This window comes from Lepus europaeus, chromosome 18 (assembly GCF_033115175.1).
Source record: "Lepus europaeus isolate LE1 chromosome 18, mLepTim1.pri, whole genome shotgun sequence".
Lineage (NCBI taxonomy): Eukaryota > Metazoa > Chordata > Mammalia > Lagomorpha > Leporidae > Lepus > Lepus europaeus.
Genome location: NC_084844.1, coordinates 26,225,524 through 26,251,711, shown reverse-complemented (window position 1 = coordinate 26,251,711; position 26,188 = coordinate 26,225,524). Strand labels below are relative to the sequence as shown.

Below are 26,188 nucleotides of genomic sequence, written 5' to 3'. Positions count from 1 at the left end.
ACTTGTTTAACTCCTGCCCGCCCCCTCACCCATGACTCAGACCTGCCTTCAGCTCCCCGGCCAGTGCCAGCGAGCAGCGGGCAGGTGGCAGAGTCAAGACGGGAAATAATTTCGCACCGAAGCCCCTCCCTGCTGGCCACTGGAACTGGTAAAACCAGTCAGGCATCCGGGCTCCAGCAGAGCCCTCCCTGGGCCGGGCTGCCCCAGCCCTCCTGCCTGGCCTGGGTGGGGGCCGCTGGTGTGAGCCCCAGCCTGGAGGGACTTTTCTCCTGGAAGGTGGGCACTTTCTGCTGAAGCGGGGGGGGGGGGGGGGGTGGTTCAGAAACACAGGGACGTGGCTCCACCTGAATGCCCTGCAGTTCCAGGGGACAGGGTAGGGAGGAGGAGGGGGGGGTGAGGCCCAGGGAGCACGGAGGGGAGGGGGGAGAAGCGAAGGAACGCGGGAGGGAGCGGCTGGGAGCGCTGCCAGCGGTGTTATAGCACAGGGTTTTATCGAACACAGTATGCCCAGAAATTAAAGGGAGTGAAACAGAAACCCGGCTGCCGATAAGGCGGCGGCGGCGGTGGCAGCGGCAGCCCCGGGCAGCCGCGTATGGAATTACTGCAGTGACCTTGAGCCAGACCCTGTCAGGTGGAGGGAAGGACGCCGAGAAGGCAGGGCCTGGGAGGCCAATTCTGAAATGGGGGAGGGGAGAGGGCAGCAGGGACAGAGAGAAGGGCCAGCAGGGGGTGTGGTGGGTGTTGGGGTACAGCTGTCTCCTACAGAGGGGCCCAAGGAGAAACTGCAGGGGGGGGGGAGCTGGGGGAATCTGAAGATATCCCCAGAGGGAGACAGCATGCCCAGAGTGAGAATCAGAGACCTGGCCAGTCCTGTGCATAAGTTTGTCCAGTCTGGGGTGCCCTCAGCAGCCCATGCCCCCTCCCCATGCTCTTGTCCCCCCCCCCCCCCCCGTGCTGGGTCCAGCTGGAGCAGCTGGGGAGCCGCGGTGCCCTTGTCATTACAGGAGGGACAGGGGAGGGAGCTCCTGCTCAAAGCGGCTGCCCTGGGGTAGCTGTGTCCCAGGGACTCTGGGGCGGGGGTGGGGGCTGCGCTGGGACTAGGAGGGCATCAGAGGTGTGCAGGAGCCTATGGGGACCGCCACCAGAGATGCTAAGTCCTGGGGTGGGGAGAGTGTCCCCGAGTCCCCTCCTGGGGCAGCAGGGAGGGAGGGGCAGCAGGCAAGGAGTCCCCAGATCCTGGAAGCCCTGCCCTTCTCGCCCACTCCCCAGCCCTGGCAAAGAGTCTGAGCCCCAAGCCCACTCTTTGCTCTGCCCTCCATATCCACGCGGGACACCATTCACCATCGCAGCCAGGGAGGGGGCCTGGAGGACGCTTACCTCTGCGGTGGGCTCCCTTGGCCCCAGCCCCAGCCCCGGCAGCCTCTGCAGTGACCCTTGGACCTGGAGCAGAGCCCCGGAGCAGCTCCAAAGCCATCCACCATGGACCCTCCTGCCGGAGTCCCACCCTCAGTGAGTGGCAGCAGCAGGGTCCCCAGAATGGGCAGCAGCTCTGCCTGTAGCCGGCAGCACTGGGCTCGGAGGAAAGTTGCTCAGCTGGCCGGGCAGGTCTGCCTCAGCAGTAACAGGACACAGGAGGACGCAGGGCGCTTAACCCCTTCCTGCTGCCAGCCAGGCAGTGCCTTCCGGCCTCCAGGGGGAAGCCTGCCTACTGGCCGGCCCAGGAGGGGCAGATCTGGAGCCGGGGGCCCACTTCCACCCTGCAGTGAGTTAACCCTTGCTCTGCCTTTGCAGCAGGACAGGGCAGAGGTGGGGGAGCTCCTACATCCCCCCTGAGCCAGGAGTAGGCAGGACTGCTCCCTGGAGCTGCCCTGCTATGGAGGGGACTTAGCCTTCCAACACCCAGTGGGAGGGGTAACCTGCTCTCTCCAAACCTGTTCCTCCATGTGGGTCCTGATTAGAAACACCAAATGTAAACCCCAGCAACTTCCAGCCGTGGTCACACCCCTCACTGCCCCCATACCTTTTCTGCTCCATCAGCTTAGAGACCTCCTGCCATTAGCAAAGGAGCCTGGAGTCCACTGCCCACAGGAAGCCCAGCCCTAGTCGTTGCTACCGACAGGAAACAATCCTGGGAATGACTCAGAGGAGAGCACCTGCTCTTCTAGCCCCGTTCGCATTCCCCAGCTTTCAGGTCTAGGCGCTGTTTTGAAGGCAGAGAAAAGGCTTGAAGCCGGATGGCTTGGTCTGAGGAGGGGGATGAGGTGGACTAAAACCCCAAATAATCACCTCTGGCCGAGGACAAGGGGGTGTGGTCTCTATGGATCCAGGGGCGTGGTGTGAGCCCAGTGACTAGGATGGGGCCCAGGCCCCAGCTGAGTGGGAGGATCTCGGGGCAGGTTCTCCTAGCCTCGCACTCTGTCACACTTGATGATGATGCTTGGGGAAGACCTGGCTTCAGGAAGCATGACCCTCAAGGTGTGGGCCGAGGCAGGAACAATAAGGTGTGGCACTGTCTGTCCTGTCACCTGACTCAGTCCTTGTCCTGCTCCCAGCCTGCTCTTCTGCTCATCATCCCATACAGCCCACACCGCCCTGGGTGCAGATGGCTCCCGGGTGTCTGAGGGCAGGTGACACACGGGGGAACCTGGGCCACGAGCTGACTTCGTCAAGATCCACCAGCGAGGACACAGAGGCACGGCAGCAGGGGCAGAGACTCAAAGGTTCTTTATTGATTCGCTACCCAATCTCCCAGAAGGTCGCTCAGCTGCACGATGCAGACCGTGCTTGGCATGTCACGTGGAGCTGAGCTCATCAGCCAGAGCCATGAGGTCGGTCACCAGGGTGTCCAGCAGCCCACAAACCTGGAAGAAGGGGACGGACACCACGGGCAAAGGGTTGCTCGGGGCAGAGCACCTGTGCGTCACCAGTGCTCCAGGAGGACAGCGGGGGAGGGGTAACCAAAGCTCTGAGAGTTCCAGCGGAAGTCCTGTTTTTGCAAAGCTTTGCTTAGTCAAACCTGCACGGCTCCCTTTGACATCCAGAGCCTGCAGATGTTACAGGGGCAACTCCACAGGACCCCAGGGAGCAGTGTCCCAGTTCCTTCCCGTAGGACCGCAGATCCACAGACTCTCCAAGACCACGAAGGATCCTCCACATCCGAGAGCCGAGAAGTCTACCCCCATGGGTCCTGGGTCCTCTCACTGTCTAGACCCCACTGAGCACCAGAAAATCAGTGACGTCACCAGCAGCAGACGGAAGTTCCGCTCGAATGAGATCCCGCATGCTACCAGAATGACGATGACGTAAGCCCAGCTCCCCAGCTATCCACATCAGAAGACAAAGCAAGGTCATCACACCATTGACTTATCCAGTGTGGCTCTGCGCTCCCCCCCCCCCCCCCACAACACGAGCAAACAACAGAGCCTGCTGGATCTCTAAGGATCGGAGGAAGCCTCTCCAGTGCTCTGAACCCTTAGAATGGCTGGAAACGCACACTTGCTAGGGTTTGAACAAGGTCTGCCTTCTGGAACGTTGGAGCTGATGCCCGAGGCAATGGTGTGGGGAGGTGAGAGACCCCTGAGAGGGGTTTGGCTCCTGAGGGCTCCACCCTTGCTGCCCTGGGCATGTGAGTTCTTACTCTCAGGACTGGACTAGTTACCCAGAGAGCCGGTTGCTAGGAAGCCAGGCTGCCCCTCAGCTCTGCCGACTCTGCACACGCTCTGCTAGCCTTTCTCTTTCCACCGTGACCTGAAGGAGCACAAGGCTGCCCCGGTGCCGTGCTCTTGAACTTGCCACCCTCCACAACCGTTAACTCAAACACACTTCTTTCCTTATAGATTGCCCCAGAAACGGACCGAGACGAGCTGACACGCGTTCTCCCAAGCCGGGTGCACCTGACAGACAGGAGGTGGGAGCAGCAGAGAGGGGCCTCCTTCCCCTTTGCCCACAGTCTGCTTCCAGATGGCAGCTGAAGCGAGCTGCTAGAGCCCACGCCAGACCCTCTCACTCCTCTGTTCAAGGCCCTGTGGGCTTCTCACTTCACCCAGAAAAAAAACCCTGAATCCCCACAATGGCCCACCCTGGACCCGCATGGCCGGCTGGCCCTCCACACCCGCCAGCCCTCCCCGCTCTGCATGGGTTGCTCCCCCTGCTAGGGCACCCTCCTAGGGACGGCCACCTGGCCACCCTGCACCCACCTCCCTTCAAGTCTGTTGGAGGTCAGCTTCCCCATGAGGCCCACCTGGCCCTGGTCCATCCTCTCTTCCCCACAGTGCTCCGCACCTAACACCCCAGGTGTGCTGTGTACCTTTGAGGTCTCTGATTCCCACATGCGCCCAGCACTGATGGGGAGGCCATGGTGGCAGGCATGAGCGGGGGGCGGGGGGGAGGCGTGGCTCTGGGCTCTCCCCTCACCTCCGTGTGGAGCCTCTGGGTGTATTTCTCCATGACCAGGGGGTCTATGGGCTCTTGAGAGGGGGTGGTGCTGTCATGGGAAGTTTCTTCAGAGGAAAGCCTGTCCCGGCTGGAGGATTTCATCATTTTCTTGTCGTCCTTTGCCTTCTGCTTCTTGCTGTTGACACGGTCCTGCATGGACACCGGGGGCAGGCCCAGCCTTCAGTGATGCCCACAACAGCAGCTCAGCGGGGAGCCAGGCCCGCCTGCCCCCAGCCCCTTCAGTCCCGCCAGGCCCAGCATGCCTCCTTCCCCGGCATCTTGGCTCCTTTCTTGTCCTCCTTCTCTCTGAGCCCCGTCTGCTTCTTTTCCTGGGCTGCCCCTCTCCGCTCCTCCTTCCCAGCTCTCACCACGGTTGCCTTCACCTCCGTGACGGGGGTTGATTTTTGATCTGAGGGAGGCGAGGGGAGGACACCATGGCAGCCCTGTGGGGCCGGGCTAACAGCATGGGCACATGAGGAGGTTTAGGGTGATGGCCTGGAGCCCTGTCAGTGCCCCCCACAGCATTCAGAGCCCTGCAGATGCTCTGTCCCCTAAGCCTCTCGCCCAGGCGCATGACCTTGTGGAACAGGACAGCAGGATGGGGGGGGGGTGCAGGGAGAGACCTGGGTTCCGGTCCCAGCTCTGCACTCCCCCACATAGGACCATGGACAAATCATTTAACTCCCCTGGGCCTCCACCTGCAACACCAGGGCCCTGAGCTAAGGTGGCTGCGGGGCTGCAGTCCTGATGGAAGGAGAGCAGGGCTGGCTCCTCGGGCTCAGCCTAGCAGAGCCTCCACCCCAGGCTGCCCGCGGCCGGGGCCGCCCCGCCATGGGGCAGGGGCCAGGGAAGACTACACACGAGTGGCCACACGGCGCCTGACCTTGCTCTTCCAGCACATCCAAATAGACGGTCTCCTTCTCAGGCAGGCCCAGCAGAGCCCTCAGCCACAGGGAGTGGCTCACCAGGCTGTCAATCACAACTCGCCACAGCTGCAGACTAGAGGGCAGGACACATGGGGGAGAGACCAGCATTCCCTGTTTGCCCTTGAACCTGAAGACACTCTAGTCCCCTGCCCTGCAAAGGCTCTGGTGCTGTGAACTGCTATGGAAACGCCTGGCCTCAGAGTGGCCGGCGCCCCCATCAGTACCCATGCAGGGGCTCAGATGCACCCTGGCTTCTTCGGGTGGTAGCCAAGAGAAAAAGGGCCTAGGACCAGGGGGAGGAGATCTGCATACATTCAGCTCCCCCCAAGTCACTCGGAGCAAGTTCCAAATAATAGGCAAGATGCAGGCTCACAACCAGCAGAGCAGTGGGTGCTTTGAATGGACCCTGCCCCTCTTCTCACTGCCCTCTGCTTTCTCCCTTTTTCATTCCTCTGCTCCAAGAGGAAGGAAAAAAAAAAAAAAAAAGACGACGACGACGACAAGGTATATTCTTGAGAGCAGCGGGCAGGGACTGTTAAGGGTAGGCTCCAGGGCGTGGGTCTGCAGATCTTTCCACAACCCGGGAGCCCTGAGACAGCCTCCCCCGGAACCCGGCCAGGCGCTACGGAGGGAAGCAGGGGGCGCCTACCACATCTGGTGCAGGAAGTTGGACTGCACCGGCCTCTGCTCCTGGCACAGCTCCAGGGCTGCCTTGTTGAGCCTGACCAGGGCGTCCTCTCTCTGGGTCTCCTCAGGGAGCGCCATTGCTGCCTGGCAGGGTCACAGGCATCATGAGCATCCTGTGGCCTCTAGTGACAGGCATGGTGACACGGAACAGGTGGTTGGAGCCAGGAGAGGATGCAGCCTTGGGGAGTCTGTCGGGGGGCTGCCCCTCCCCCCACCAGGAGATCTGTGGCCGTGAGTTCCTTCTGCGGGGTTTGCCAAGGTCAGAGGGGGAGCCCCTCCTTTACTGCGGTGGCCCAAGTTCCCCAGGCATAAAGAGATGGCTCAAGAGCTTGCTCTTGCTGCGCCCTCAGGAGGTTTGTCTCACTGGCCGTGGGCAAGGGGGCTGCTGGGGCCTCTGGCATGGTGTAGGGCAGGGGCGCTGGCACCCAGCTGCACCGGGGCCATCCTCCACCACCGCTCCCCAGGGTCTGGCGAGCACCTTCCTGAAGTCCTCCAGGCAGAGGTTCCACTTGGGCAGGGCCAGGCCATCCAGGTCCCAGGAGCTCAGGGTGCCGTCTACGTCCAGCGTCTCCTCCACCAGGATCTCCTCCATGATGCTCTTCTGCGGGGCACTCTTGGTCCCCGCACCTGTCTTCTGGGGTCCGGCGGAATCTCGGCTGTCCCTGAAGGCCTTGGTCTCTTGACGCTGAGCATCCAAGCCCGGGCCCTTATGGCGCTCATGGCTCCCCGGGGCCTTCTCCAGATAGGACGACGGCACCACGGTCACCAGGGCCCTGGGGCCCAGGGGCTCCTCCTCGCTCGGCCAGGCCTCCTTGGGCAGCAGGACCATGTACTGGCGCCACAGCCGGTGCAGGCTTTGCACCACTTGGTGCTGGTAATGCAACTGCAGCAGGAGCAAGAGAAGATGCGTGAGCAGGAGGCTGGGGCACAGGCACCCAGAGCGCAGGCAACCGGCTCTAGTTTCCCGTGGTCCCCTCAAGGACACTCAGGGACGAGGCCAGCAGGAACAACTGGGGTCTTAGCAGCTTCCTCCCTCCCCTTCAGCCAGAGCATCTGCAGCTTTTTGGAATCTGTGTTTCCAAGTAAGACTGGGTTCCAACGAAGGAGCTGGTGGAGCTGTTCTCACTAGCTAAGGTACCTCGGGTCAAGTTCTGAACCTCATTTAAGCGCCAGCATCCCACGTGCGTGCCGGTTTGAGTCCCAGCCCAGTGTCCTCAGTATCAAGTGAGGATCTAGGCACGACCCATCTCCCAGAACGGAGCAAGTGAGTGATTCTGGCAGATGCTCAGAACAGGTCCCGGCACGTGGCAGGGTTTGCTGTTACAAGCACCCGAGGTGCTCACGAAGGGCCAGGGCCAGGGCCAGGCTGGTACCCGAGGATTCCGGTGGTGGAACAAGTCCTCCTCGGTGAGACAGGTGTCCATAGCTAGCGGCGTGGGCTCCGGGGTCAAGACTCCCATCAGCAGCTCCGGCAACAGGCTCTTGGCAATGCTGACCGCCTCCTGGGCGGCCAGTTTTCTCTGGGAGAGAGGAGAGAGGCACAAGATGGCAGCCCAGGCTCACAAAACCCGTGCAGCGCTGACAGGAACCAGACCCCCTGGGATCTGTGCCTTCTGGGGGATCGAGTTCCCACCACTGTCTGCCTCCCCGTCTCACATGCGTGCACACCCCTATTCCAAGGCTCCCCTTTGGGTCTCCCCAGACACTCTGAAAAGGGAGGAGAAGGAGACACAAGAGGAGCAGTCCCAGGGAAGCTCTGCTCCTTATGGGTCCCAGAACACAGCGCTTCTGTCGGGTTAGGAAGAGGGGGCAGGGGCGCAGGGTGTGGGTGCCACTGAGAACCATGGCTGGCCACATGATGTCACCAAAACCCAGGGGTGGGGCATCTCACACGAGACATCGGTCCCATGGTCAGCCAAGAAGGCAAACTTGTCAAACTCCGATCTCCGCTGTGGAGCCCAGTGGAAGCAGCTGGCTTGTATCTGGGGGCTGCAGTGGGTGTTGACCACAGCAGCCCACAGACAGCCCCACAAAGGACAAAGGGGGCCACATCGCGAAACCCCGGGCAGGTGGCCGAGTCCCAGGTCCCAACTCACATTCACTCAACTGTGTCAGTTCCTGGAGGGGAGGGCGGGCAGATGTGCCCCTCTCTTTAAATTGCTCTCTCTGGTTTTGAAGTCTTATCAGTTAAACACAGTACCGCACAGCAGGGAACCCAGTACACGCCAACGTGAAGGCTCATCGTTCTGTCTGGACCCAGGGAGGAACGTCCATGCCGTCTCCACATCCAGGATCCGTCTCATTCCTTTCTAACCCAGTGGGGGGCCATGCCTGGTGGGCAAGCTCTCCCTCCCCTAGCCTCTCCCACCCCATCTTTCACATCACAAAGCCCTAGGCTGAGCGACAGCAGCTACCTGTTTGTGAAAAATTCACTCTAAGCCTGGGAGAAATAAGACCCCTGCAGAGGGGCACCTGGGAAACCCATGTGGTGTCCACAGGGGCCGCGCGTCCCAGCTTTCTTACCTCCAGTAACTTCCTCTCGTCTCTAAAAATGTCCTGGGCCAGGGAGATGGCATGGAGATTGACCTGCAGGAGAGCCCCTCCCAAGAGGGTGGGATGGGTTCCGAACTCCCAGGATTCCCGGAAGATCCCAGCAGTCAAAGACTTGAAGAAGAAGATGAAGTTCTTGGTTTCTCCCGGCAGAATCACACCTGAGTGGAGAGACAGAGGTTTGCAGTGAGGGGGAACTGGCAGAGCCTGCACTAACGAAGCCTGCACGTTGGCTGTCAACTGAGCCCTCAGCCATGCACACGCATCTAACTAAGCCCCAGGTCAGATGACCAAAGGACTGTTTGCCCTGGAGAGGTTTCCAGGGGAAGAAGGTGAAAACTGGGGCAGCCCCAGGCAAGCAGGCAGAGGTCCACCAGCCCCAGGCCTGTCCAGGTGGGTGACTGAGCCCGTAGCTCTGTCTGCAGACACGGATGATCCGATCATGCTTTGACAAAGACGATGTGGAAGAGGGGCTCAGACGTGCAGGAGCTGGGCACGAAGGAGACTTTGGCATCTCCCGGACCCCAAGGACCAAGCCAGACCAGCCAGGAGCCAGCAGACGGGCAGCCCCTCCTAGGTACCTTCCCGGTTGTCAAAGTAAAACCGCTGCACCCTATTCCTCTTCATGGCTTGGAAAGAGTCCAGCTGGGGCCGCCGCCGCCAGTCATACCAAATGGCCACCGTGCCATTGTTGACCACGGTCAGTTCTGAAGATGTTTTCTCCCCTTCCAGGGTCTCAAAGGTCAGGCACACGCCGATTCCGACATGCCTCTGGGGAAGGGAGGGATGTGAGCAAAGTCTCTGTGGGAGGCCCTGGAGGAGGGGCAGTTGTCTGGGTTTAGCACCCAAGGTCCTACATCCCATGTCTGGCTACTCCCAGAGTGGCATCATACCCCAGTGAGGTTAGAGTTTATAGCCAATCAAGACTCCTGCTCTTGGGGCCAGTATTGTGGTATAGCAGGTAAAGCTGCCACCTGCAATGCTGGCATCCCATATGGGCGAAGGTTCGAGTCCTGGCTGCTCCAACTTCCAATCCAGCTCCCTGCTAATGGCCTGGGAAAGCAGCAGCGGATGGCCAAAGTGCTTGGGCCCCCACACCCACATGGGAGACCTGGAAGAAGCTCCTGGCTCTTCGCTTCGGCCTGGCCTAGCCCCAGCCATTGTGGCCATCTGGGGAGTGAACCTGCGGATGGAAACTCTCTCAATAAAAACATCTTTAAAAGACAAAGAACAGAAAAGAGATTGCTGTTCCTTAGTTTCTGAAGACTATTTTAGAAGCTTAAGAGATGGGCGTTCAGTGCAGCAGTTAAGACTTGGGATGCCTGCATCCCAGATTGTGAGCACCCAGCCCAGCTTCCAATTCCTGCTTCCTGCTGATGTACACCCCGGGGAGGCAGCATGTCATGGCTCAAGTAGCTGGGTCCCTGCCACCCAAGTGCTAGGCCCACATTGAGTTCTGGGCGCCTGACTTCAGCCTGGCCCAGCACCAGGTGTTGTGGGCATTTGGAGAGTGAACTGGCAGCTGGAAGATCTCTCTGTCTTGGCCTTTCAAAGAAATAAAAATAAACTAATGGTTTTAAAAAGGAATACCTGTGTGAGAGAGCATGCTTATTAACCAGCCTGAAGGCTACCGGATGGCTTGTGACACTCTCTTTTCAGCCTTGTGATTTTATTCTTGCTCAGGTTAGTGTTGCTGTTACCATTTTCAGACACGTTGAGTGTATGACCAGATAAAAATGCAAATAAGAGCCTGAGCCGGCTCCTTGTGACTGCCAGAGTCACCTTGGGGCTGCACCAGCAGAGGAGGCCCTTCCTGCAGGTGAGCGAGGGTGAAGGTGGCTGTACCTTATCCTGTGGGTTGCTGCCTCTGATCCAGCAAGCTGGCTTCCCACAGAACAGCAGAGAGGGGCCAAGAATAGGCATGGAGACCGCATCGGGGTAACTGGCCAGTAAGTCTCTGTAAGAAAACCCCAGGAGGGGCAGCCGTTGTGGTTCTGTGGCGTAGCAGGTGAAGCTGCCGCCCGTGACGCCGCCATCCCAGATGGGCGCCGGTTCATGCCCCAGCTGCTCCACTTCCGACCCAGCTCCCTGCTGTTGGCCTGGGAAAGCAGTGGAGGATGGCCCAAGTGCTTGGGTCTCTGCCACCCACACGGGAGCCCAAGAAGAAACTCCTGGCTGCTGCCTTCAGCCTGGCCCAGCCCTGACTGTTGTGGCCATCTTGAGAGTGAACCAGTAGATGACTCCTTTCTCTCTCTCTTTCTCTGTAGCTCTGACTTTGAAATACATAAATAAATCTTAAAAATAGAAAGAAAAAGGAAAAACCCAGGAGTTATTATCTGCAAAACTGCCGTGGTCATGCTCCACAGAACCCACACAGAGGGCTGCCAGCCAGGCTTGAGGAGTGGCCAGCTCTGCCCTGCACCTTGGAGCTCCGTTCCCCTGGGCAGGCGGCTTCTAGAAACACGCCTCTTCCAGCCTCCCAGCAGAACGGCTCTCGGTACACGGCAGTGGGAGGCGGCGGGCCCCATATAACCAGCAAAGGAACGCCGGGGAAATCCCCATTCAGAGCGGCAGAGGAGCAGATGGTGAGGGAAAGCCAGCACGGGTGCGGGAATGGGCCGGAGGAGGGGCGGCCGCCGCTGCAGAGGCTGCCATGGCCGCGGCCTGGTCTCAGCGAGGGGGTTGCCCCTCACTGCTTCGCTTCGGCTTCTCTCCCGGGGCACGGGCTGGACTCACAGATGCACCGTGTCTTCAGAGGAGCTTTCCTGGCTCCTCTCAAATGCTGTGCTGTCTTCTGCTGCCACAGCCGAGGAGAGCTGCCCTCTGCCCACCACCTCCAGGCCATCGGTGTCCTCCGAGAGACCGAGAAGCGACAGATTAGCTGCCGGAAGCCAGGCACCATCCGAAGGGGCCTAGACTAGAGCAAGGATGCATGACCCACCTGCTGGCTCAGCCCTCGCTCCGCCGGGAGGCCCCGCAGCTCCTTGCGCCGGTAGACCAGAAACACACTTCGGTCCCAGGTGTAGCGGTACCAAGCATCCCTCTGGGCCAGCAACCCTGGAGCGTGCCAGTTCCGGGACCCTCAGCACGGGCTGCTGGGCCTCCCCTTCCCGCCCCACTTCTCACGGGCTCTGAGGGTGCCTGGCCCAGCACCATTTCTGGGAAGGGTGAAAAATACAGCTTCCCAGGGACAGCTGGACCCCGGTGCTCTTGCCCGGAACCTCCTGCAAAACGAACTTCCAAACAACCCAACATTTGCATTATGGCAAAAAATCACCATAGCACCATCGTGCTGAACCAGGGCCCCTTAGTTCCCTCGTTTCATCCTCTCTAAACCAGAGAAGCTGAGGTCAGAGCAGGCAAACAAACTCGCTGGGGTTCACAAGCCCAAGACAGCTGGGACCCGAACCCTAGGCTGTGTCCGGCTCCGGAGCAGGGCTGTCTGACAGAAACAGAATGCATCCACCTGCATCACCCTGAATGTTCTAGATGCCACATGGAAAAGGTGTTTTTTTTTTTTTTTTAAAAAAAGCAGGTGAGATTCATGTTAGTTTCTTTAACCCAATATATTCAAAATATGGTTATTTCAACATATAATCAATATACAAGTTATTTATAAAACCCTTTTCCACACTCATTTTCACAACCCGGGAGGCTGTCTACACTGCCAGCCTGCAGGACTCCAGGAGCTGCGTGCGGCTGCCCTGTGCTGTAGAGGACAGGGCTACGGGCTGCGCTGCTCCTCTGCCTTCCCTACCGCTCCCATCACCATTCTGCTCGAGAGAAGGTTCTGGGGCTTGCCTAACGCCACTCGGAACTAGGAAGCAGTCCCAAGTTTGTCTCACAGCAGAGCCACGATTGTTACGGCCGCACTGCCCTGACTCTGGGCCCAGGCACCAGAGGCCAGCTGGCAGCCGTCCGCTCCTCACCTGTCTCCACCTGGATGCAGCGGGGCTTCCTGATGTGTGTGACTGGTTCCACCAGGCCACGCTGCGTTTTTGTCTTGGTCATGAGCAGACCTGTCATCTCATTGCCCAGGTATTCCAGCGGCGCCCAGAACCCACCGGGCTCCTCATAGGCCTGGCGAGGGAAGACGGACGACTCAGAGCACCTCAACGCTCCAACACCTGCCTGGGCCAGAGGTGGACATACATGGGCAGCACGGACTCCAGATGCTCCCTCTGGGGAACTCGCTGCTGCCCCAGGGGCATAGCCGCACTCTCTCTCCAGTCTGCAGGCTGCCCCGGTGCGGACTACACCTGGTGCGGGCTGCTGCGGGCACAGCATCGGCAGAGCAGACTTCAACAGGGCGCCTGGCGTGGTCCAAAAGCTGGAGTCCAAGCTTTTGGGAGACAAACGCTAAGCCTGCTCTAGTAACTCAGTGCCTGTGATAGCTTCCTCTTCAAACTGACTACAGTGACTACCACAAGCTGAATTACTTAGCTGACCGGTCCCCCAACACCCAACATTAGGACCATAAAGGCCTCCAGGCTTGACGATGCTTTGTAACTGATCCCCAACTTTGTAAACTGAGACAGGCCGGCCTCGGTGTCCAGGATCTGCGCCTCCCTCCCCCCAGCCGCAGCTGGAGGGGCCCCAGGCTCCTGGGAATGGCCATCCTCACTTTCCCATCATGCTGTGTTGGAAGTGAACGGTCAATGCATTCTCGCTCCTCCTGGATCTGTCTGTAGGTCTCCCCAGTGTGCATCAGCAGCTCACTGACTGGCTTCTTCAGGTGTTCTAGAGAGGGAGAGAGAGAGAGAGAGAGAGAGAGGCACGTGACTGCAGCCCCTCCACCAGGTCAGAACACAAAGGGGCCCTGCGGAAGGCCACATAGAGCAGTCCCACTCACTGGGCTAATCTGGGGACCTACTTAGACTTAAGAGTGAGAAGCTCTTGGGAGTGAACAATACAAATGTGGTCAGTCCACATCCAGATTCTGAATAGGTCAAGAGAGAGGGGAAAAAAAAAAAAAAAACAGGCCAGAGTCCCCATGGCGGATGGAGGCCAGGCGGGAGCCCCGTCCACTCTGCTCACCACTGAGGGCTTCCTGCTGCCTCTTCCGCAGGGCTAGGTGATGCTGCCAGTTTTTTAGAAAGTTGTGCTTGGGAGGTGGGGCCCAGGGAAGTCTCTTCTTTTCCTTTGGGGTCTTCTGCTTCGATTCTTCTTTAGCTGAGATGAGGGTCAACAGACAGGGCGGGCTGTGGATGAGTTCAGCCAGCTGCAAAGTAGAACAAAGGGCACGTGGAGGGTGGGGGGAAGGCTCTGGACTCTGGCTGAGCAGAAATTTCTCGCCACCTGGATCCCTGCTGGTGTCCTGCTCTGCGAGGACCCCAGGGTGGCGACTGACAAAAAATAGATCCCGCAGCCAGAAGGCCTTGGAAGCGGCTTCCAGTCCTGTCCCCTCCAGACAGGAGACTTTTGTTCTAAGACTGTGGCCAACATCTTCTAGCGTGGCTGTCCTCACAACTGATAACTGCCACCTTCACCAGGGGTAGCTGAGCCTGTTTTATTTTGTTTGCATGACCCCAGGTCCCCTGGTACCTGAGAGATGGACAGAAGCCTGGCATGCTGGGAAAGCCACGAGAGGGGTGTGTACAAGAGTAAGCCAGCTCCAGGAGGGGAAATGTAGCAGGGGCACAGAAGAGGAGGGGGACACAAGGAGCAGGGACCCTCAGGCCTGAGGCTTCAGCCCACCCAGACCCACTGCTGGGCTGCACGAAACCACCTCAGTGTCCTCACAGGACGTCTCTGGCAGCTGAGGCATGTGCGCTGGCTTCTGCGACTTGCTATGGAAGTGGGTGTTTCAGGGGAGGGGCAGCTAGCACCTCTGACTCCAGGCCCAGAGACAGGACTGTGTCTCTAACCCCGCCCTGTGCAGCTCTGCCAGGTGGGGACTGAAAGGCCTTCGGTCACATCTCTCCTCCGGCAGCTCTGCGTAAACCCACCTGGGTATTCCCCCGAGCAACTGCTATCCTCTTAAAGTCTTGGAGACTCCCCAAGATATGGTGCGGCAGGATCTGGTCACTGCTCCCGAAGCTGTTGCCTGGACCTGAAGGGGCAGGAGAGGGAAGGGGAGGACAGGCTGATAGAAACCACTCCAGGGCGGGCCCACGAAATCACAGGCGGGCGGGGCCGGGGCCCAGCCTGGGCCTACCATAGTAGTCCAGGGGCTTGGTGATGACATCCGGACTAGCAGGATGCGCTACTAAGCGGCAGACCTTCCTGCGAGCATCCTTGGGTTTGAGTTTTCGGATGATGAATTTCTGTGTGATGACAGGTTTGTCTTCCGTTTCCGTAAGACGAGGAATGTGTTGCTAAAGAGAGAGGAAACAGAGGCGGCTTCCAGCCGAGGCGGGGAGGAGGGAGAGCACCGGCCATCTCCTCTGCCCCAGTTCCCGGTGGCATTCCTGAGGGCTGACAAATCTGTTTCTCCAGCTCTGTCCATATGTTCTCTGGAGGAGAGGCCCGTGTCACAGACACATGGTTGCTAACGTCCTGGAGGCAAAGCCCTAACACCTGCTGCCTCTTCCAGGTGGAGTGTGGGGGCGGGGTTTAGCAGCTTCAGCCACATCTGTGACCTTGCTGCCAAAACCCATTTTCCGATCTGCGAAATGGGGATGTGGCCACCTGCCTGCCCTTCTGGGACGCATGACACCTCTCGCTCTCATTTGCCTGTGGCTCTGTACAAATCTTGGACATGGTAAAAACATACAACATACTAGATTCCTTTAGGTGCTATAGTAAAAAGGATCCGAGTTCAATGGATTTTTCCATGGAATGTGCCCCTCCCTGTGAGAAGGGAGCAGGTGGAGAGGCTGTGGGCGTGGCTGCTGTTCCAGACTGCGCAGGAGGGCCCCGTCCCTACCTTCTTCAGGTCTTCTGTCTTAATGGCCAAGGCGAGAATATCATCTCCTTGTAGCACATTGCTAACAGGCTCAGGCTCTTCCTGAATGGGGGGTGTGGGCTGCTCAGGGACCTTTGGCCGCTTCTTTTCTGAAGAGAAGCAGAAAGTTCTAAGTGCTTAAAGAAATTCTCCTGTATGTGTAACTGCTAAAAAACCCAAACCAACCACACATCTCGATTAGACTGCATGGCCACCGGCAGGGGAGCAGAGGCCGGGCAGCATTCCCCCGCCCCCTCCCCCGGTCTGCCAGGGACTGAAGCTTCAGTAGCCAGGACGGAGACAAGCAGCTGTTCCATTTCAGGCCATGTGACCTAAAGCCGGACAACACTGGGTACACATCACTTAACCTCTGTAGGCCTCAGTCTTCCCATCTGTGAAAACAAGAAGTTGGGCTAAATCAGTGCTTCCCAAATACGAATCCCATGACTGCCCCAGAATCTTCCTGGAGAGTTTTATTTTTAAGACTAATTTATTTATTTGAAAGGCAGAGTTACAGAGTGAGAGGCCGGCATGGTCTACAGAGAGTTACAGGGTGAACCTGCTGATTCACTCCCCAAATGGCCACAACGGCTGAGCCATGGCCAGGCCCAAGCCAGGAGCCTGCAACTCTGTCTGAGTCTCTCATATGGGTGCAGGGACCCCAGCGCTTGGGCCATGTTCTGCTGCTTTTCCGGGTGCATTAGCAGGGAGCTGGATTGGAAGTGCAGCAGCCTGGACTTGAAACAGCGTTTTATGAGATGCCAACACCACAGGCGGCTGCTTAACTCACTGCACCCCAAAGCCAGGCCCCCTAAATACCACTTCTTGGCTCCTTCGTGGAGCCAGGGCCTGGGGAGCTGGGGAGCTGTGCTTTTTAAAACTCTCTGGGTGATTCTGATGCTGCTGATTTGGGGCCAATGGATTAGATGTTTTCCTGGCCTCCTTCAGTGCTGGCACTGATCTCTTCTCCTGGGTGAAGGCGCCGGATTTCCTAAGGCACTGGTTCAAATGCAGGTGCTCTGGGGGGAAGGGGAACATACTCCATGGAGCACTTGTTCCATATTATTTCCTTTAATAAAGACCATTCAGGCAGCGCCTATGTGCCAGGTACTGTGCTAGTTCCAGATCTCAGTGTTCAAAGAGCTCATGCCCAGCAACTACGGGGGCACCTGTGGGGTCAGAGAGGGCTTGCTCAGGAGGTGATGCTTACAATGAGAGCCGAAGGATGAAGGCCAGGGAAACAGCACTGGGAGCAGGCATTCCCAAGGGAACGGCATCGAGGGGCCTGGAGGCAAGAGTGGCGCAGACCCACGCCCGCAGCGCCAAGCATGTGTTTTTAAATAGCTGGAGCGTAGCGAGGTGGCAGGTGGGAAGCAAGAGTCGGAGAGGAAGTGGGAGCCATACCCCGGAGCTCGGTGAGTCACCGGAAGGGCTCAGCAAGGGATGGATCGGGGGCGCCATGTGGAGATGAGAGCATTTAGGAGTCTGCCACAGTAAGGGCGTGATGGATACCGACGGCGGCTCACGGACCGCACTGGACAAAAGTCGGGGGAACGGGCCTTGCTCTCAAGCAGTCACCAGAGCTGGGCATGGACAACTCAGTGGGCAGGAGAGGACGCGCTCCCTGCCTGCCTCCCACGCAGGGCTCCCCGGGTTCCATGGCCACCCCGTCTTCTCCCCTCTAGTTCAGGATGGTCTCAGGTAAGGCCCTTCACAAAACAAGCCCAGGAAAGCCTGCCTCCTGACTTCAGGACGTTTAAAACAGAGTCTGGGGCCAGTGCTGTGGCACAACAGGTTAAGTCTCCGCCTGCAGCGCCTGCATTCCATACGAGCGCTGGTTCATGTCCCGGCTGCTCCACTTCTGATCCAGCTCTCTGCTAATGAGCCTGGGAAAAGAAGCAGATATGGCTCAAGTGCTTGGGCCCCTGCTACTGGTGTGGGAGACCCAGAAGAAGCTCCTGGCTTGGACCTTGCCCAGCCCTGGCTGTTGCGGCCATCCGGGGAGTGAACCAGCAGATGGACAATCTCTCCCTCTTTCTCTGTAACTCTTTCAAATAAATAAATAAATAAATAAAACAAAGTCTGGCTTTATCCATTGCTTCTCACAGTAGCCCAGTCTTTTAGTATCACTAAAAACATCATGGCAGGTGTGTGGGTTAACAAAACCAAACTATCTTTTAAAGAAATGCCCATATAATCGATGGTAAAATAAGCAAACCACCAAGTCGGAATCATTCCAAACCTAACTTTATTTTTTATTATTATTTTTTTTTTTGACAGGCAGAGTGGACAGTGAGAGAGAGAGACAGAGAGAAAGGTCTTCCTTTTGCCGTTGGTTCACCCTCCAATGGCCGCCACGGTAGGCGCGCTGTGGCTGGCACACCGTGCTGATCCGATGGCAGGAGCCAGGTGCTTCTCCTGGTCTCCCATGGGGTGCAGGGCCCAGCACTTGGGCCCTCCTCCACTGCACTCCCTGGCCACAGCAGAGAGCTGGCCTGGAAGAGGGGCAACCGGGACAGGATCGGTGCCCCGACCGGGCCTAGAACCTGGTGTGCTGGCGCCACAAGGCGGAGGATTAGCCTAGTGAGCCACGGCGCCAGCCTCCAAACCTAACTTTAAATTCAGCCTAGCCTTGGGCTTTAAGCTCTGCTCCCACCTCACCTCTCCACAAACTCACTGAAGCTGGTGGCAGTCCCCAAGAGAACTGGTACCACTTGAAGATTTGCTTTTTAAATGTTTTTTGTTTTATTTTAAAGGCAGAGAGACTGAGAAAGAGGGAGAGGGGTATCTTCCACCCACTGGTTCACTCCCCCAATGCCTGCAGGCTCCAGGGCTAGGCCAGGTCAAAGCCAGGAGCCTGGAACTCCATCTGGGTTTCCCACGGAGGTGACAGCCATCCTCTGCTGCCTTCCGAGAACATTCGCAGGAAGCCGGAGTGAAAGCGGTGTAACCAGGGCTCGAATCAGATACCCTGAAGAGGGACGCAGCCACCTCAAGTGGCAATGGAGCTGCCTCACCAAACACCACCCTGAAGTTTTGCTTTTTTTTTTTTTAGAATTCTTTTTTTTTTAAAGATTTGCTTTATTTATTTGAAATACAGAGTTACAGAGAGAGAGGCAGAGACAGAGAGAGAGGTCTTCCATCCGCTGGTTCACTCCCCAGGTGGCCACAACAGCCAGAGCTGCGCTGATCCGAAGCCAGGAGCCAGGAGCTTCTTCCAAGTCTCCCACGTGGGTGCAGGGGCCCAAGGACTTGGGCCATTTTCTACTGCTTTTCCCAGGCCATAGCAGAGAGCTGGATCAGAAGAGGAGCAGCTGGGACTAGAGCTGGTGCCCATATAGGATGTTGGTGCTTCAGGCCAGGGCTTTAACCGCTGCGCCACAGTGCCGGCCCCTGAAGTTTTTTTTTTTTTTTTTTTTTTGACAGGCAGAGTGGACAGTGAGAGAGAGAGACAGAGAGAAAGGTCTTCCTTTGCCGTTGGTTCACCCTCCAATGGCCGCCGCGGTAGGCGCGCTGCGGCCGGCGCACCGCGCTGATCCGATGGCAGGAGCCAGGTGCTTCTCCTGGTCTCCCATGGGGTGCAGGGCCCAAGCACTTGGACCATCGTCCACTGCACTCCCTGGCCACAGCAGAGAGCTGGCCTGGAAGAGGGGCAACCGGGACAGGATTGGTGCCCCGACCGGGACTAGAACCCGGTGTGCCAGCGCCGCAAGGCGGAGGATTAGCCTAGTGAACCATGGCGCCGGCTGAAGTTTTGATTTTATAAATATCTTGGTACTATTTATTATTTATATTTCCAGGACATTTGCTTCCTCTGCATCTTGGCTGCACCTATATCTTCCCAAGGAGAGAAACATCTCCTGAAGCATGTTTGTTACTGGTGGGGGTGTAATTACCACGTATGAATAAATACAAACCTTCACCACTGACGACCAATGCCCCCATTGCTCCAGGGATGGAGAAACTAATTTTTCATGTTTGTATCCGACTGAATTAGGCAGGGAAATCCTGGTCTGAGGTTTTTCTGAGAAAGTCATCTTGAATGTAATATAATCAGTGTTCAGGCAGGGAACTGGGTATTTTAGTTAATAAACCATTTATTAAAATATATACAAAGTCAAATTCATCCTAGAAAATGTTTACCAAACACCTCCTACATGTCATAAACTATAGAGAAGATGGTATGAAAGTTTAAAGTAGAAGGGGGAAGACAGCACTGTGGTGCAGCAGCTTAGGCCACAGCCTGCAGTACTGGATCCCATATGGGTGCCAGTTTGAGTCCTGGCTGCTCCCCTTCCAATCCAACTCCATGCTAATGTGCCTGGGAAGGCAGCAGAGAATGGCCCAGGTCCTTGGGCCCCTGCACGCACATGGGAGACCTGGAGGAATCTTCTGGCTCCTGGATTCAGCCTGGCCCAGCCCTGGCCATTGCAGCCATTTGAGGAGTGAACTAGCAGATGGAAGCTCACCCCCAACCCCCGTAACTCTGCCTTTCAAATAAATAAATTAATTAAAAAAAAAAAAGTTTAAAAGGGACAGTACAGTGGCTAAGCCACCGGTCGGGACACTTGCATCGCATACTGGATGGGAGGCTGGGTTGCAGTCCCGGTTCCAGTCCCAGTTCCAGTCGCCATTCCAGCTTCCTGCTAATGTGCACCCTGCGAGGCAGATGATGGCTGGGGGGCTTGGGTCCCTGCCACCCACATGGGAGACTGGACTGAGTTCTTGGCTCCTGGATCAGCCATGGCTAATGCAGGCATTTGAGGATGGGAGACTTCTCTCGCAGCCTTTAAGTTAGATTAATAAAAAATTATTTTCAAAATGAAATGTCTCCTTCTCTTGAGGAATTGAAGAACGCGGCAGACACTGCCAGCAACCCTGACGCTCCAGGAGCCTGCGTTAGCGGCACAGGCAATAGGTTCGGTCAGACATCAAAGAGGGAGTGGATCCGTGGGATCACACAGTTCGGGGCTCTAAAGAAGGTTCAGAGGAGCAGCCGCAGAGGTGGCTTCCCAGACTAGGTCGGGCCTTGAAGGAGAGGCGGGCTTTGTACAGGTGCAGCAGTAAACGGAGATGTTCCAGGTAGGTCACAGACTGGGCACCCCTGGAGACAGGGCTGAGCTTGGCAGGGGAATGCTTGCCAGAGGGGAGGGGTGTGTTGTTGGGGATGAGAAGGAAACCAGGGCATGGCGGCTTTAAAAGGATGGTTCAGTCATCTGATCTTCGGTCCAGGAGAAAGAGCTGACGAGAGTTAGCATTTCCAAATGATCCACCCAAGAGGGAGCCAGGTGGACCGTGGGGCAAAGGCAAATTGGGGAGACCGGCCAGAAAGGAGGAGCCCCAGGGCTCACTCCAGGACTGCCCGCGGTGGGGAGGGGTGTCCTGCTACTGAAACCCAAGCTGAGGGGCTTGAAGGAGCCAGCCCCTTTCATGGGGCATTGGGATGACAACTCCGCTGGGTCAGGGGGCTCAGGTGGGGTGAGGGTGAGGGGTGGGAGAGGAGGGACTATGGAGAAAGAACCTTGGACTCTTTTTCTGAGTCTCGTTTTACCTAAATGTTTCTCTTTTTTAGGGTTGATTGAAGTCTTTGGGAAACTCTGACCTCAGGGCTGCATTGAAGGAATCAAGGTGGGGACTGTCCCAACCAGGCAGAGCTTTATGGGGGTGGGGCGGGGGGGGGGGGAAGACAGTGAGGTCTGGTACTGCTGGGAGGCTTTTGTTTCTTAGCAACAAGACCAGGGAGAGACCTGGCACTCAGAAGGGCTCTCAGGTCCCTAAACAAATTCACAGGCACCAGATTTGCCTGCGTTTTTGCTTGGAGAAACACAGCACAAGATGATTAGCTGCGTGGTACTGGGGGGTGGGGTGGGGGAGCACTGTCCTTACCGTGTTACAGCTTCCCTAAGAGATAGCTAAGGAAGAAAGGTAACTTTCAAGTTCAACGCTTTTGGTTCCCCTCCTCACTTAGGTGCATGTCCTTAACTCATGGGCTATTTGACTAAACGAAATCTCCCCTTGTTAAAAATAAACACGCAGCGAGAGATCATTCCTTGATTTGTTTACAGAAGAAAGTTCAAATCTGATTACAGTCTCCCAGAAACTGGGCGAGCAGGAGGCGGCGGCTAGGAGAGGCTGGACTACCCTTGGAAAAGGGGGACCAGACATTTTTCTCTCTCAACTATTAGAAAGTGTGTCACGAAACAGCATCGGCCTTTTGTACTATGCAGAAGCATCAAAAAAAAAAAAAAAAAAAAAAAAAAAGCCATGCTGAAAAGCTACCAAGCGCTTGTTGGTTTTCTGGGCCTCCCAGGGAGCCCCTTGGCCCCAGGCCTGCCTGGCCCTCCCCTCACTCTGAGCTCTCCCCAGGACGCCAGGCTGGGTCTTCCCAGGGCCGGCAAGAGCACACCCAGCCTTTCTCACCCTTTCATGCTTGGGCCCCTGGCTCCCTAGGCGGCCCCTCTGGCTCCCATGCTCACAGCTCCAAGAACTTAACGCCGCTTTCTAGACCTTGAAGAGCAAAAGCAAGCTGCTGCTGCTTCTTCTTTTTTTTTTTTTTTTTTTTTTTTTTTTTTTTTAAGTCTTCCATAAATGGCACCTTCTTCAGAAAACCTTCTCCTAACTCTAGCATCCAAGGGTTGGTGCTTTGCCCTCCTGATCCCCAATGGGTGCCTGTATCCACATTTCTATTTCTACATTTGTCAGAATGCTCCTCTATGTCCTCATTAGACTCTGAGTTTCTTTCTTCTTCTTTTTTTAAAATTTATTTTCATTTTATTTGAAAGGCAGAGAAAGGGACCAGCATGGTAGCACAGAGGGTTAAGCTGCCACCTGCAATGCTAGCATCCCATATGGGCACTGGTTCAAGGCCCAGCTGCTCCACTTCTGATCCAGCTCCCTGCTAATGTGCTTGGGAAAGAAGTGCAACATGGCCCAAGTTCTTGGGCCCCTGCCTCCCAAGCGGGAGACTCAGATGAAGCTCCTGGCACTTGGCTTCAGCCTGGCCCAGCCCCAGCTGTTGCAGCCATCTGGGGAGTGGGCCAACACATAGAAGCTTGTTCTCTCTCTCTTATTCTGCCTTTCAAATAAATAGATAAATCTTTAAAAAGAAGAAAAAAAAATAGAAAGAAAAAGGAAAGGCAGAGAATGAGAGATCTTCCATTTACTGGTTCACTCCCCCAAATGCCTGCAATAGCCAGGACTGGGTCAGAGTGAAGCCAGGAGCCAGAAACTCAATTCCAGTCTCCCATGTAGGTGGTAGGGACCCAATTTCTTGAGTTATCATCTGCCCCCTCCCAGTGTATCCATTAGAAGGAAGCTGCAATCAGAAGTGGAACTAGGCCTTGAACCAAGGTGCTCCAATGAGATGCAGGCATCCCAAACAGCAGCTTAACCAGGGTAGCAGATGCCCCTACACCTACTCCCCCACTTTTTCCCCCATGTGCCTTTCTATGAGGACCAAGTTTGCACAGTAATTACTGACACCCCTGTTGACCCCCACAGGGCTCACATACAGTAGCACTGGGCAAAGGGAAGCAGTGAAGAAAGACTGAAGAGGGGCGGGCTGCAATGGGGAACCCGTTGCTGGGGGTCAGCCTGCTGTCACACACCCTGTGACTCTCCCATCTGAGCCACAGGGCAGCTGTGGAGACCAGGAAGCAGTCCTGTCTAGCGACTCCTTCCGGGTTAACCAAGCCGGACAAGCGCCCCAGTGGCTGCAAAGAGGCATGTGGCAGGAGACGGCGGATGGGAAACAAGGAGCCGAGCCGGGCTTCCTTCTGGGTGTTTCCAGCAGGCTCTTCGGGGACACCCGCGCTAGGATACACAGCCAGGTGCTGGGTTTCGTCACCACAATCCCTCTTCCCAGGGGCGCCATTCCTGACCCACCTAGCCTTAAAGCCTGTTCTGGCTATTCTGCACTCACCCAGCCCGGGGAGCCTGCCTCCTGGTTACCTCCCTTACACAGGGTTGGAGAGGTGCCTTCGCACCCAAGGCCACCTGCCCACCGCTGCTGCCCGAAGCCCCGCGTCCCTGTGTCAAGGCCCGGTGCACGGCGCGCCTTCCCTCCCCAGGGTCCCTGCCTTGTCCATGGCGCCCAAGGCTCCCACTTCCCGGTAATCTTTAAACCTCCTCCCCCGAAGTCATCCCCCACCCACCAGGGCCCGTGACCTGGCCCCCATCCTAAGAACCCCGGGCCCTGTCCGGTTCTCCTGGACGCCCAAGGCAGCCAGCGCCAACCTTTGACGCTCTCTGTGGGCTCCATGAACTTGTTCGCAGGTATTCTGAGGCGGGATTCCTTCTTGAGAGACTTCATGGTGCCGCCCCGGGCTGTGAGCGTGGGCCTCACCCGCCGGGCCCGGGGACACGGAGGCTGCGCGGCACCCCCCGCCGCCCTGCGCGCCCCCGCCCGCCAGCGGCCGCGGCTGCGTCCATAGCAACCAGGCCCCGCGCGGGGGCGCGCACCCACCCAGCTTGAGCGGAGACGGCTTGGAAGCCCCGTTCATCTTCAGGCCGCGGCCACGCGCACGCCACAGGCGGCTCCTCGCGCCGGCCGACCCGAGAACGCCCCTGGGCTCGGTCCGTGGCGTCACAGGCGGCGCCGCGAGCGCCGTGACGTCACCGGCCGGTCCGCGCCGACGCCCCAGACCTCGGCCCGCGGCCTCCAGGCCGGCCTTCTCCCTGTCCTACGCACGCACACAGCCGCCCGGCCTGCGGGTTCTTGCTTTCGGGCCGCCCTGAAAACTCCAGGGTGGCGGCACCTGGTGGCCTCACCTGCCAACCCCCGCCGCAGCCACCCCGGCCTCCATCAAATCCAAACCAGCTAAGCTTTGGGGCCTTGGCACACTGCCTGTCTCAGTCCCTGGAGGTGTTGCCTGGAGGTGTTGCCCTTGATCCCCCCCCGCCCCCCCATTGAAAGGAGCCTCTGTGGCCGGTACTGTGGCTCAGCGGGTTAACGCCCTGGCCTGAAGCGCGGGCATCCCTTACGGCCTCCGGTTCTAGTCCCAGCGGCTCCTCTTCTGATCCAGCTCTCTGCTGTGGCTTGGGAAAGCAGTAGAGGATGGCCCAAGTCCTTGGGCCCTGCACCCGCATGGGAGGCCCAGAAGAAACTCCTGGCTCCTGGCTTCGGATTGGCACAGCTCTGGCCGTTGTGGCAAATTGGGGAGCGAACCATCGGATGGAAGACCTCTCTCTCTATATCTCTCTCTGCCTCTCCTCTCTCTGTGTAACTCTGACTTTCAAATAAATAAATAAATCTTGAAAGAAAGAAAGAAAGAAAGAAAGAAAGGAGCCTCTGTTATTCCATAAGTGCACCCTCGCCCACCCTTCCCCCCAGCCCTACCTAACATTCTGGAAGCATCTAGTCCATGTGGTGGTCTGGTGTCAAACTTGCTGTCAGGGGTAAGCACCACCCCCACCAGTACCACGTGGTCCTTGTCCTTCCCGACCGAGGTCTAATACATAATGGAACCGAGTTCCATCCCAGCTCTGTCTGCTTGCTAGCTGTGAGTTCTTGGTCCACTCTCTCTCTCTCTCTCTCTCTTTTTTTTTTTTTTTTTTTTGATAGAGTGGACAGTGAGAGAGACAGAGAGAAAGGTCTTCCTTTGCCGTTGGTTCACCCTCCAATGGCCGCCATGGCCGGCGCGCTGTGGCCGGCGCACCGTGCTGATCTGAAGGCAGGAACCAGGTGCTTCTCCTGGTCTCCCATGCGGGTGCAGGGCCCAGCACTTGCGCCATCCTCCACTGCACTCCCGGGCCACAGCAGAGAGCTGGCCTGGAAGAGGGGCAACCGGGACAGAATCCAGTGCCCCGACCGGGACTAGAACCCGGTATGCCAGCACCGCAAGGCGGAAGATTAGCCTATTGAGCCGCGGCGCCAGCCTTTCCAGTCTCTTGACCTCTGCAGCCGCTTGCTCCCAGGGCTCAAGCCAGCCAGCAATGCCAGTCAGTCCCTGGGAGCTCCTTGTGTGTGTGCCCTTCCCCAGGGGCATGAGCCCCCTTCTCCGTGCTCCCCTACCTCCTTCACCTCTTGACTGAGATCCTCCAACCATCAGTGCCCCTCTCCTGCTCTGTGAATTCCAGACACCACCGCCTTCCAGCCTCCAGAGAGCCTCTGGTCCGGGTCATGAACATGGGCTGAGCACTTCTGGTTCACCAGGCAGGGTGTGCCGTGTCACCTGAGCCTCTGAGATGGGGACATGGGTACGAGAGCTCTCTGAGGAGGTGTTGGGGGTGGGGAGCAGGCTGGTGAAAGGCCTGTGGGAAGATGAAGGGCCAAGGGGGTAAAGCCATCACTCTGTAGCCTGTACATACACATATGCGCCTCGTGCTTGTCTGTTTCAAATAAAATCAAGCAAAGAGAAGATGAAGGAGGAGGAAGCAGCCTGGGCCGGGAGAGCCTCTCACTGTGTTGCAGATCTGACAAAGGCCTGGCCAACCCAGCGTGTCCTCTGAACAAGGGATGTTCGCTGGATGCCGCCGGCGTCGTGCCCTCCTTCTTGCTGGAGGGACGCGGCAGCAGCTGGCCTCTGTGGCTGCCGCAGGAGCTCGGCGGGGGTAGGGGAGGAGCGAGAGACCTTCCTCTTGCCCTCTTCCCAGGAGCTCAGAATCCTCTCCAGCAAAAGACAAACACATTCGTGACTCTCCTCCTGGCACCCAGGTTCAGCAAGGCCCAAGCTTGTAGATTGCCTGGCTGGGAGGAAGAAGGGGG

General features: G+C 57.5%; 1 protein-coding gene across 2 annotated transcripts; it reads right to left on the bottom strand.

The window, feature by feature from the left end:
* Positions 1 to 2,713: 2,713 nt before the first annotated feature.
* MYCBPAP (MYCBP associated protein) lies at positions 2,714 to 24,023 on the bottom strand. Of its 2 annotated transcripts, XM_062174986.1 has the most exons (20): positions 23,948 to 24,023; positions 15,852 to 15,875; positions 15,466 to 15,593; positions 14,755 to 14,914; positions 14,546 to 14,649; positions 13,635 to 13,818; positions 13,222 to 13,337; positions 12,527 to 12,677; positions 11,539 to 11,654; positions 11,334 to 11,449; positions 10,443 to 10,554; positions 9,179 to 9,368; positions 8,571 to 8,758; positions 7,421 to 7,567; positions 6,526 to 6,930; positions 6,010 to 6,131; positions 5,318 to 5,433; positions 4,698 to 4,843; positions 4,414 to 4,584; positions 2,714 to 2,861 (listed from the first exon to the last, which is right to left on the bottom strand). In XM_062174986.1, exons 1-20 carry the CDS (start codon positions 23,982 to 23,984, stop codon positions 2,793 to 2,795), a joined length of 2,802 nt encoding a protein of 933 aa, XP_062030970.1. In that variant the 5' UTR covers positions 23,985 to 24,023; the 3' UTR covers positions 2,714 to 2,792. The 2 variants fall into 2 exon arrangements, with proteins under 2 accessions (XP_062030970.1, XP_062030971.1); XM_062174987.1 differs by lacking the exons at positions 15,852 to 15,875; positions 23,948 to 24,023 and adding an exon at positions 23,719 to 23,797.
* Between the last annotated feature and the right edge of the window lie 2,165 nt (positions 24,024 to 26,188).